This window comes from Oncorhynchus mykiss, chromosome 18, assembly GCF_013265735.2.
Source record: "Oncorhynchus mykiss isolate Arlee chromosome 18, USDA_OmykA_1.1, whole genome shotgun sequence".
Classification (NCBI taxonomy): domain Eukaryota; kingdom Metazoa; phylum Chordata; class Actinopteri; order Salmoniformes; family Salmonidae; genus Oncorhynchus; species Oncorhynchus mykiss.
The window spans coordinates 61,336,104-61,349,187 of record NC_048582.1 but is presented as its reverse complement, the minus strand read 5'-3'; the positions used below and the strand labels follow the sequence as shown (position 1 = coordinate 61,349,187).

Below are 13,084 nucleotides of genomic sequence, written 5' to 3'. Positions count from 1 at the left end.
GGCCTTTAAAGAACTCATTATCGAGGGGGGGGGGGGGGGGGCTTCAAAGCTGCTCACATGGAGGCAATTAACACATATAATTAATAGTCTGATGTGATTGACTCTGTGGCCCAGTCAGCTAAGACAGAGATGAATGGGCCCATTATAGAAGAGTAATATGACACTGATACACGCCGTCCATCGCTGGCTGTTTGTTTGCTGTTGTCCAGGCAGCAGAACTGATAGTTTATCCCTCTCTACACTTCACAGGCTGGCAGAGTGTGTGTGTTTGTGTAATTACTGTAAGCGGTGGGTATTTGTCACAAGCCCTTTACATTCCATTCTGGGAGCAACTGCTGCATAGCACTGACTATCTGCATGTCTGACTCCAACACAACAACGGTGTGGTAGGCCAACACAAATGAATAATCAGCTTGCATGGAGTGAACCGTCTTTTCACGAGAGACCGAGACCGAGACAGAGAGACCGAGACCGAGACAGAGAGAAAGAGACCGAGAGAGACCGAGACAGAGAGAGAGACCGAGACAGAGAGAGAGACCGAGACAGAGAGAGAGACCGAGACAGAGAGAGAGACCGAGACAGAGAGAGAGACCGAGACAGAGAGAGAGACCGAGACAGAGAGAGAGACCGAGACAGAGAGAGAGACCGAGACAGAGAGAGAGACCGAGACAGAGAGAGAGACCGAGACAGAGAGAGAGACCGAGACAGAGAGAGAGACCGAGACAGAGAGAGAGACCGAGACAGAGAGAGAGACAGAGACAGAGAGAGAGACAGAGACCGAGAGAGAGAACTGCAACACGCTGCTATTCAATACTGTAGTTAACCAAAGCCCAGAGAGCAGAAGCAACATCAGTGACAGACAGTGGATGTTTTGTATTCTCTTTCCAAATAAAAGGGCTCCTCTTTCTTCCCTATGCTGGGTCTAAAGCTGGGGGTGGTCAGTTACAGTGAGACAGGGGGATCAACCCAAAACAACACCACCACCAGTGATAGAGATCACTTCCTGCCCCCAGCACGCTGACAGATATCATGTCATGGCATAAACACGGCCTGCTGGAAGCGGGCCAAGACCTGATCCTGGTGAAGGAAGCCAGAGCAGAGCAGCCCTGGTCAGACCTGGGAGGGACAGGGGACCTCCCCTCAAGTCAGACCCCCGAAAAGCATCTTTAAGAGACTCAAGAGTAGGAGTGCTGATCAGGTTCTCCCTGTCCATATGATTGTATTAATGATGATTTAAAAAGGGAAAACTGATCCTAGGTCAGCACTCCCTACCCAGGCCCCCAGGCTGGGGTCTCCTCTCCCAGGTTGGTCTGAGGCAGCAGGCAGGCAGTTAGCCAGACTCATTATCTGTAGTGGAGCTATCAGCCACCAGTCACTGGCCGACAGATGAGAGAAACTGCACTTACCTCCCCATTATCTCAGGTGAGAGATCCCTTCTGGCTAATGACTAAACTAAAACCAATGAGGAGGAGGGGTGTAAAATGGCACCCCACACACAGCAAGGATGTGCTGCCCTCCATAACACCATTCCTGGAGAGGCACTGGACTCTCATCATGCAGTATATTATTACATCTTAATATTATTTTACCTTTAATTAACTAGGCAAGTCAGTTAAGAACAAATTCTTATTTACAATGATGGCCTACCCCGGCCAAACCCGGACGACGCTGGACCAATTGTGCGCCGCCCTACGGGACTCCCAATCACGGCCAGATGTGATACAGCCTGAAATCGAACCAGTGACACATCTTGCACACAGATGCAGTGCCCAAGAAGTCAACTGATGAACATCTGGGAGTGGTAATGACTCCCTTAATAGCCGGAGTGGGAAGAGTGATCGAGGGAGGAGAGAAGGGACTGTGGTTATAGCAACTGGGTGGGAGGGGAGGAAATTGCAGAGAAAAAAGCTCTCTGGCTTCAGCCTCACACAGAAGCCTATTATGAGAGAACCAACCAACAGACGAAGGCCTGAACTCACATAGCCAGCCTGAAGTCAACTGTGAAATAATTGATCAGATATTGTATTAACCACATTTGTTTCACTAAAGCTAAACAAACGTCATGATGAGGGAACCGATTACCATACACAAGCGCACACGACCACACACACACACCTTTGTCTCTGAGGAGGTGTATCGTATGGTAATTGTTTGTGGTTTGCCTTAAGGCCATGGAGTCATTCATCTTTATTACAGTCATAGCTAGAAGAAGCAAATATGTTAAGTTCTCTATAGGTTGATGCCTCTGCTGTCTGTCTACTGCATCACCTGTGTGTCAGTCCACTGCTGGGATGGGGACATTACTAGCATAACTGATATGCTGGTTAAACAGAGCATATTCATCTGGATTCTAGGTTAGTACATTACTGCACAGGGTGGTTAATGCCACCATAAAACTCACAATTTTCATTTTCACGTGAAACATTACAGGATAGATGGTCTGGACTGGAGCACGCGGGTACCAGAGATGAATTAGATGAAATGTTGGAGAATTTTTCAGAACAGGTTTTTCGTGACAATGCAGCTCTGTAGCATTTTACCTCTTTATTCTGAGATGTTAGAAGTTATTTGACAAAGTAGATTTTAAAAAGTGGTAAAAGCGTTGGGCTAGTTACCGAAAGGTCGCTGGTTCAAATACCCAATACTGCAAAGTGAAAAATCTGTCGATGAGCACACATTTCACTGCACCTATATGTGATAATAAAACATTTAAAATGTATACAAAAATAAATACTGAAATCACTGAAGGCTGCCACTGAGGTTTTGTTTAGGTAATACATCTTAAATGTTATTCCAGATGATAAATAAACAAAAGAAAAGCTCAATTTCTTCTCAAACCTTTTGACCCTATTTTGTATTTATTATGGATCCCCATTAGTTCCTGACAAGGCAGCAGCTACTCTTCCTGGGGTTTATTATGGATCTCCATTCGTTCCTGCCAAGGCAACAGCTACTCTTCCTGGGGTTTATTATGGATCTCCATTCGTTCCTGCCAAGGCAGCAGCTAATCTTCCTGGGGTTTATTATGGATCTCCATTCGTTCCTGCCAAGGCAGCAGCTACTCTTCCTGGGGTTTATTATGGATCCCCATTAGTTCCTGCCAAGGCAGCAGCTACTCTTCCTGGGGTTTATTATGGATCTCCATTCGTTCCTGCCAAGGCAGCAGCTACTCTTCCTGGGGTTTATTATGGATCTCCATTCGTTCCTGCCAAGGCAGCAGCTACTCTTCCTGGGGTTTATTATGGATCTCCATTCGTTCCTGCCAAGGCAGCAGCTACTCTTCCTGGGGTTTATTATGGATCTCCATTCGTTCCTGCCAAGGCAACAGCTACTCTTCCTGGGGTTTATTATGGATCTCCATTAGTTCCTGCCAAGGCAGCAGCTACTCTTCCTGGGGTTTATTATGGATCTCCATTCGTTCCTGCCAAGGCAGCAGCTACTCTTCCTGGGGTTTATTATGGATCTCCATTCGTTCCTGCCAAGGCAGCAGCTACTCTTCCTGGGGTTTATTATGGATCTCCATTAGTTCCTGCCAAGGCAGCAGCTACTCTTCCTGGGGTTTATTATGGATCTCCATTCGTTCCTGCCAAGGCAGCAGCTACTCTTCCTGGGGTTTATTATGGATCTCCATTCGTTCCTGCCAAGGCAGCAGCTACTCTTCCTGGGGTTTATTATGGATCTCCATTCGTTCCTGCCAAGGCAGCAGCTACTCTTCCTGGGGTTTATTATGGATCTCCAGTCGTTCCTGCCAAGGCAGCAGCTACTCTTCCTGGGGTTTATTATGGATCTCCATTCGTTCCTGCCAAGGCAGCAGCTACTCTTCCTGGGGTTTATTATGGATCTCCATTCGTTCCTGCCAAGGCAACAGCTACTCTTCCTGGGGTTTATTATGGATCTCCATTCGTTCCTGCCAAGGCAGCAGCTACTCTTCCTGGGGTTTATTATGGATCTCCATTCGTTCCTGCCAAGGCAGCAGCTACTCTGCCTGGGGTTTATTATGGATCTCCATTCGTTCCTGCCAAGGCAGCAGCTACTCTTCCTGGGGTTTATTATGGATCTCCATTCGTTCCTGCCAAGGCAGCAGCTACTCTTCCTGGGGTTTATTATGGATCTCCATTCGTTCCTGCCAAGGCAGCAGCTACTCTTCCTGGGGTTTATTATGGATCTCCATTCGTTCCTGCCAAGGCAGCAGCTACTCTTCCTGGGGTTTATTATGGATCTCCATTCGTTCCTGCCAAGGCAGCAGCTACTCTTCCTGGGGTTTATTATGGATGTCCATTCGTTCCTGCCAAGGCAGAAGCTACTCTTCCTGGGGTTTATTAGTTCCTACCAAGGCAGAAGCTACTCTTCCTGGGGTTTATTATGGATCTCCATTTGTTCCTGCCAAGGCAGCAGCTAGTCTTCCTGGGGTTTATTAGTTCCTGACAAGGCAGCAGCTAGTCTTCCTGGGGTTTATTAGTTCCTGACAAGGCAGCAGCTAGTCTTCCTGGGGTTTATTAGTTCCTGACAAGGCAGCAGCTAGTCTTCCTGGGGTTTATTAGTTCCTTACAAGGCAGCAGCTACTCTTCCTGGGGTTTATTAGTTCCTGACAAGGCAGCAGCTAGTCTTCCTGGGGTTTATTAGTTCCTTACAAGGCAGCAGCTACTCTTCCTGGGGTTTATTAGTTCCTGACAAGGCAGCAGCTACTCTTCCTGGGGTCCAGCAATATTAAGGCAGTTATATACAATAGAAACATATTACATGACATTTCATTGTAAATAAATATTTGTTATCAACTGACTTGCCTAGTTAAATGTTAAATAAAATATATTTTTTAAAAGAACACATTAAGGGTGTCCAATCAGGCCACTAATATACTATCACATATCTACAGTACAAAAATCCATATGTACGTGTGTGTAAAGTGCTTGTGTTAGTGATGCGCGGGTTGACGCAAGGCGGACAGGGTCATTAAATATTGTGTGGCTGAAGGGCGGGTGGAATAAAGAGAAACAACACCTTAACAAAATGTAGAATTATTGTGCAATTTATATCGGCTACAATGATGTTTTTCTTCTGCTATTACTGCATAAACTACCTAGTCTTCATCAGGGAGGGTAATTAGAAAACGTGGGTTTTTGCTAACCGAATTACAAAGCACAAAGCAATATTTCTTGAACTTATAGAACTTACTGAACTCCAAAATTAAATATAAGTATTGATATTAGTTGGCAGGGGTCATTACATCAACATTAGTGTTTGATGTATTTTCTGATACCTTTTAAGACTTTTTCTGGGTAGATGTTTTCTAAAAGACCCCTTTTCCATCTGTTTATCCAGAAATCACAAAGCCTTTCCTTATGCCTCATTTTTAAGATGGAACATGGTTGGAAAATGTATCTATGCCTTAATTTCCCACAAATACAGACTATTAGCTTTCATCTGACACCCAATTTCATATGCTCCTATGAACTTCAACTGTCAGTGCTAATGGGTCCTTTTCCATGGAAATGCCCGAGGCGTTTAAAATGTTCCCAGATGAGATCAAAGACTCAGGTGTAATTTGTAATTTTGTGTAATTTTTTCCCTTTCTTCCCACAAGACTCATACCACCACCACCACACATCCAGTTAACACAAAGACCACCATGTTATGTCTATACTGTATCACAGGAACTTTTGTTAAACCAAACACACACCTCAAATATATAGCCAAAGACCAGAACTATTATTTGACTAATCATGGCTTCAAAACAGTAATCGGATGTGAAAAGGAAGCAGAAAAACTAGATTTAAAAAATCCCTAATTACCCACCAGCCTACTGTGTGGACCACATCACAGGTAAGGCTCTACAAAGAGCTGGTTGAGACTCATTCACTTTGCATTCCCTGTGCCGTGTGTATGATGACGGGTGAATTCTGCCCCACGATCAGAGGTAGGCTCTTCATCACCGTGCATTCAATATGCCATTGGAATTTGAACAAAGGGTCGTCTTCAAAACAAAGACAAAATGCACCATTTCATAGATATGAGAGAGACCTGTTGAAAGACAAACAAAAGGGTTTCTTAGTTTTGACCTGGTCCTGAGAGGTGCCACAGTGACGGAGGATGCAGACAGACAGGCAGGTTGTCGTAGCCCTGTGTGTGTGTGCATGCATGATGCAGGACCATAGAGATACAGCATTGTAGCCATAGAGATACAATACAGCAGTGTTCTATATTATTTCGTTCTGAGAATGTATAAAAGTGTTCTATTTTATTCTGTGGTTATAGTCGTGTGCGGTCGTGAGTAGGCCCATGAGTACGTCTCCCTCCCAGCTACTAACAAGCCCTCTGATCACATGCTGGTGGGAGTGGAGCTGATGACAGAACAGAGGCTGTGAGAAGTTCAACGTCACAACCTACAGACAGGGTGGAACGAGCCTCATAATAACCTTCCCAGGACATTTCTCAGTGATACTGGCCTTTCATTTCCTCACAGATAATCATCCCCCCTCCTCACAACCCCACTCCCAAAGGAGAGACAATGCAACGCAGCTGGACCTCCCCTTCTACTTCTGTCCTCCACACAACAGAAACCTCTCACTGCAGGGAAACAAGTGTATCAACTACACTCTCTGGCAGCCTAGCGGCATGATTATCCCCGATGGCATCATCATCATCAACAACAACAAGCAAACATTGATCCATATGGAAAAAACATTTAACCGAGAATTTCTGTGTTGCAAATGGTTGCTATGGGGATTGTTCCACAGGAAACTTTTTTTTTTAAAGAGATTGTTGTACAAACATTTTGTCCTTGACGCTTTGTTACAATCTTAAACAGATTGTGAATGTCATTATAGTGCGCTCACACACGATCATCCATCCTCACAACCAGAGAGAACTTGAAACAAACATGATTACGTTCAGTGGCTGTGCAATGTGCATTAACAACAATAACTCTGCTAGTTTTTGAAATCAGTTGGTATGAAAAAGTTAAGCTAGAGAAGTCCTTGAATCTTATAGCATTCCTTGAGGAAGGCAGAACCATTGATTGACTGGTCATTTTATCAATATTGTCACACCCAAATCAATTAGCGCATGACAAGTTAAGCAGTCCTCCAGGACTGTTTCCAGGTATGGGCGTTTCGATTCGTGTTTAGTGGACAAATCGTGTTTAGTGGATTGGTCGTTCGCAACGACGTGATGTGTCAATTCTGTTCAAGGTGGAAGCAGATCGACTTTTCAGATTTTGAGTGGGCTTGGCTTTAACTAAGTGTTTGACCTTCTTCTTCGCAACCTTTGTATCCGAGTCTATAGACAAAGCCCGTGGGCTTGTTTCTTGATCAAGTGGGCCCTGGATAGGGTGTCGAGTGAGAGCGGGAGAGATTTGAACTTTAACTTCCTTGCTATGGGTGTTAATTCCTGCGGCCCTGGTGTCTGGTAATTCCCCGTCTAGTCCTTGTGACTTATCTTTTACGCTTTTCTCAAATGTTTCTCTCTTTAGTTCTTCACGCAGTGGAACTTCTGGAGAACATTGGTCTACGTTTTGATCTTCCTTCAACCCTTTGTTACACTTGTGCTCTGACACTTGGTGTGGGTTGGGTGCAGGAACGTAATGAACAGATCGATTGTAGCGGTAGTCGTTTTGATGGCGACGTACTTTAGTTATTTCGACCGTGGAGGTTATTGGAATCATGGTTTCGTGGTAGAAACTGTTGTTGTGCGTCATCTCTTAACGCTCCAATACCTGTTAACGCACCCTCTAACTGGAGTGAGTGCTCCTGGTCAAACTTCAAAACCGAGTGGTCAGGGCTCTTAGCGTTGCAAACTTTTGATGCCTCAAAAGCTGTGCTTGCAAGCTCTCTGAGTTGTAAGATAGGCAAGCCAATGTGGGCTGCAGGGCCCAAGTAGGTAATGAAGGTGGGATACAGGTTCGACAGGAACATTTGTTTAAACGGTAACAGGTCTTCCATACCTGTTTCAGTGAGTAGGCCAAAGTAAGCTGAATGAAGCCTATGATGGTAAGCTTGTGGGTGTTCATTCTGAGCTTGTTTGACCGTGTTAGCCAGTGAGCTATTGTGTTTGCGAGTCGCAGAACCACTGAATTCTAATTTCAAAGCTGTGGCAAGTTTAGCGTAGTCATTTAGCACGTGTTGCTGTTGTAGACGAATGAACCTCGTCACGTGTTTATTCAACGTTCGCTTCAACAGGTACACCCTGTCAGAACCCGTAGCGTTCGGGTAGCCATCAAACACGTCCTCTATGTCAGCTAGGAACGTCTCAGTATCGTTTGGCTGACCTGGAACGGGGTCAAAGGTGGGAAAATTCTTGAAGAGTTTGTCAAGGTATTCCGCGTCAAGCGGGCCAAGAGGAGAAACCAAGCTTTGGCTTTGTTGGCCAAGAAGCGCCATATTACTCAGTGCCGAATAGCCGAGAGGAGAAGACTGAGGGACACATGATGGAGGCAATGTCTGAAACAAATCATCTTCACTCCTTTGAGTACAGGGCTCCGGTTGCTTGGCTGGACAGTCACGCTGTAGAGCGTGACCATTCTGGACTTCCTCCAGATGGTACCTACGGGTGGTATTCTGCTGCTTTGCAGAGTCCACTTGAGCGCTTAGAGTACTGATTTTGGACACGTGAGTGTTGCACTTGCACCTTTCGGTCTCAAACTTATCTGTCATGGTTTGCAGATAGAGGTCTTGAGTACGAAGCGAGAGATTCAGTGATGAGATTTCTTCCGCTTGCTTAGAAATCAGGATTTCCATCTTCATCACCTGAGTTCTCTCAACATTCATTTGGTCAGCGACTTCAATGAGTTCTGCTGATTTGTCATCTAACTTAGTCATTGTGTTCATCAATTGATTTTCTTTGGTCTGCAGAATTTTGAGTAGAACCGTGTTACTCTGAGTAACTGAACTGCCTGCATGTTATCAAATTGCGCGCTCCTGTTTGTAGATAAATCTGTTGAGTTATCTAGTTTGGAGTGGACAACATCGTATTTAGTTTTGGCTAAATCGAGTTGTTCCTGAGACGACGATTTTGTTGAAGAGTTTCTGCTCGTTCATCGTCATAAATATTTGCAATTACTTTTAATTGTTCAGATTTCAAACGCAGTTCCTCGACTAGCAGAATGTTTTCATTTCCTGCTTTTGTCAATAGTTGCTCAGTTCTCTCCACCTGTCCCCTCATGTTAGCCATGTCTGGCACGTGCTTCATCTGTGCACTGTGGTATTGGACCGATGCCACATTTTTATGGCGATACATCAGTGGGGAGAACCATCACAAATCTTGTGTTTGATGGTTGATTTTGGAGAGCGTTCGCAATTTCAGCTGTTTTTTCTCTAATGGCATAATTAGGGTTGGTATCGCTGCTGAGGTCAGAGATCAATCCTTTTATGGGTGGAGGTTCACTAATTAGCGGAGGAGTGGTGACCACCTCCTTTGATAGCTTGTACATTATTAGAAAAATTTAGAGGAAAAATGTTCCTATTTTTTGTTTTCAAAGTATGGGTTTGGAATTCATTGGAAGCTGCAAAGACAAGTTTAATCTATTTATAGATGTTGACGAACTATCAGTACTGTACCAGTAATGTGGAAGTTGGACGTGAATGAATTTGCAGAAGCAAATTGAATGAATTAATCAATGCCAATGATTAATCCTACCTGGGTAGGCTATCTGGGTATTCAACTTTAATTAACCTGAGAAGTTGCTTCATCTAGGTTAATATGAGAAGTTTAAAAGTGTCTCATTTGATTGGAAGAACATTAAGTGATGTTCAACAATTTAACTTATGAAATTGAATTAGACGATAATCAGTACAATCTCCATTGATTGGATATCATAAGTGTAAACAGTAGATCAAATGTTGGGAACATTCAACACTGTGGCACTTCTCCCTAAGGCCGAAACCACATGGGATTCACGCTGGGGCGGGGCTTTTGTCAGTACTGGATTACTGAATGGTTTTGCAAAAAACACATTTTAGTGATTGATCAATTTAATGATAAATCAGACCTGTATAGGCTATTTGGGAATTAAACTTTAATTAACCTGAGAAGTTGCTTCATCTAGGTTAGTTGGGAAAAAGTTTACAATGTCTTATTCAAACATTTAAATTGAACAACAATTTCATGTGAATCAGATAACTCTGATGTGTAGACTTTCCACTGTAGAGTTTATGTCATCTTATCATTGATGAGAATGTCTCAGATGACAACCGAACTGACATCATATTCATTAAGTACCACCGCATATAGTAACCTCCCCCCCCCCCCCCCCCGGGGTCTTGGCTGATTTCTTTTGATTTTCCCATGATGTCAAGTAAAGAGGCACTACGTTTGAAGGTAGGCCTCGAAATACATCCACAGGTACACCTCAAATTGACTCAAATGATGTCAATTAGCCTATCAGAAGCTTCTAAAGCCATGACATTTAGTGCATGTAAACTTCTGACCCACTAGAATTTTTATACAGTGAATTATAAGTGAAATAATCTGTCTGTAAACAATTGTTGTAAAAATGACTTGTGTCATGCACAAAGTAGATGTCCTAACGGACTTGCCAAAACTATAGTTTGTTATCAAGAAATTTGTGGAGTGGTTGAAAAACTTCCGACTTGGGTGTGGAGTGCAATTGAGATTTTGTCATCTATGGATCTGTTGAGGTGGTATCTATTATCTCTCTCCCTCTCTCATTCCCCCCATTGCAAGCTGACCATGTGACTAGCTAGAATTGGAAATCAGCCTGGAGGTCACATCAGGGAATAACAGGCTAGTTTTTACATTGAAACAAGCTATTTCAGAGAATCTGATTATGTTATTGATCTGATCTGGACAAATCCTATTCTTCAAATGGGGATATTACTCTTTGTGTAATCTGAGAAATGTAGACATAATTTGCTTATAGCTTTCTCTAGAGAACTACAATAGCCTAAGAACCGGCTGAGCAGTCCTAGACCATATGCTTTTAACCTGCAGAAGAGCAGGTGCTTTATGTTTACCTGATGAACACTGAATTATCTGAGACTTCAGAGAATGGTAGGTATGGCAAAAATGAGACGTTGATTGAAAACCAAAACATGTGTCAAATTAGCCTACTAGTAATTAGTGGGTGGGGTCAACACTGTTCTGGAAGTCAGCTCAATGGGAAAAAACTATTTCCATGATATTCAGAGTAACTTTCTGTACAATCCTACATGTGCATCGGCTCTTAGCATTGTTCCAATAGGTGGAGAAAAGTAACATTTTCAGTTCAGAGAATAATTGTAACTTTTTAGATGTTTGGGTCAGTCCTCCTGTGCACTAATTAGAAAAGTTAGGATATGCAGGGAGAAATGTTCACAGACCATTTGATAACTAACTGCAACGAAGGCTAACTACACTGTAATCAAATGTAGGCCCAACTTAAGTGAAACCGTTTCAAAAACACCATTCAGGGCAAGTGATACATTGTTTCCTCTTTTTGGAAGGCTACCTTTTGAAACTTCCTTGTGTCCACACATTCTTTCCGTAGTTGGTCCCCATGCAACGAAATCAGTTTTGAAACTTTTGACAGCTAAGGACTGAAATTAGACACATTTTAACTGTTTAACTGCAACACTTTACGGCTTGAGTTTAATATTTTGCTATCAGATTTCAAACCATTTCAACAACATAAACGCAGTTGTATCAATATAGGCTAATTCAACCGGCTATAGCAAACTTCCATGTCTGAATAGGCTGGTTTTAAAACCGACAACTGGAGAGCAATGCAATCTCTCCTTCAATCGACAATAGCGTACGTAGCCTGGTAAATTAAACATAACAATTCGTCCTTTTATAGTATTAACAACAAAGTTTGAAGTAGCTCGTTCTCGCGCAAAAACTCACCTGCGAGACCAATGGGACAAGTGTTTGTTCCACAGAACGAGTTTTGATTTCCAGTCCGGAATCAAAGTTCCCACTGCCGCAAGGAGATGAAGCCATTCCCGCCGACCTCTTTATTGCAGGATTCACTATTGAGTTACCGCTACCTGGCGTAACGTTTCAATAAATTTGGGCAATGTCTAAATCTTTGGGATTTCTTCCTCTAGTTACACGATCGACTGACTGCCCCTCTAAAAAAAACCATGCCGTTGTAATCCACTCGTGTTGTGCTGTGTTCCGTGCGTCCGCTAATGTCCTTGTAGTTAGGCTACTCAACTACCGCAGACCGAAAGGGGACTGCAGCAACTAGAGAGTGGGTTTGCTATCCAGGACTATAGCCGTATGGACAGGAACTGACTGACACATGAGAGAGCACACTGAGGACGTGGGGCAGTTTTACCCTCTAATTTACATAAATAATTTCAGTTTGTTTTAAACTCGTACAAAAGTGGTATATTTTCCTCATAGCCTATAGCCTACCCTAACAGTGTGTCGTTATGGCATAGTTATCCATTGACAGGGATAACAAAAACCACTATGTGATTATATATTCCATGACTCTTGGACAGCATGGAAAGTATTTCTACACTGAACAAAAATATAAACACAACATGCAAACATTTCTCTGATTTTACTGAGTTACAGATTATATAGGAAATCAGTCAATATAAATAAATTAGGCCCTAATCTATGGATTTCACATGACTGGGAATACAGATATGCATCTGTTGGTCACAGGTACCTAAAACAAAAGGTAGAGGCATGGATCAGAAAACCAGTCAGTATCTAGTGTGACCACCATTTGCCTCAATGCAGTGCAACACATCTCCTTCTTTGCATAGAGTTGATCAGGCTGTTGATTGTGGCCAGTGGAATGTTCTCCCACTCCTCTTCAATGGCTGTGCGATGTTGCTGTATATTGGCGGGAACTGGAACATGTGGTTGTGCACGTTGATCCAGAGCATCCCAAACATACCGAATGGGTTTACATTTCAGGTGAGTATGCAGACCATGGGAAAAACTGGGACATTTTCAACTTCCAGGAATTGTGTACAGTTCCTTGCGACACATGGGGCAGTGCATTGTCAGGCTGAAACATCAGGTGATGGCAGCAGATGAATGGCACAACCATGGGCCTCATGGTATCTCTGTGCATTCAAATGCAATTGTGCTTGTTGTCCGAAACGTATGCTTGCCCATACCATAACCCCAC

At 43.4% G+C, this 13,084-nt stretch overlaps 1 protein-coding gene across 1 annotated transcript in view; it reads right to left on the bottom strand.

Moving 5' to 3' along the window:
* Positions 1-12,456, bottom strand: part of LOC110496656 (alpha-catulin) — a 108,309-nt gene extending 95,853 nt beyond the window's left edge. Inside the window, exon 1 of the mRNA XM_036953442.1 lies at positions 11,836-12,456. Within this exon, the coding sequence (XP_036809337.1) occupies positions 11,836-11,931 (96 nt within the window). The 5' untranslated portion in view covers positions 11,932-12,456. The remainder of the gene's footprint in view (positions 1-11,835) is intronic.
* Between the last annotated feature and the right edge of the window lie 628 nt (positions 12,457-13,084).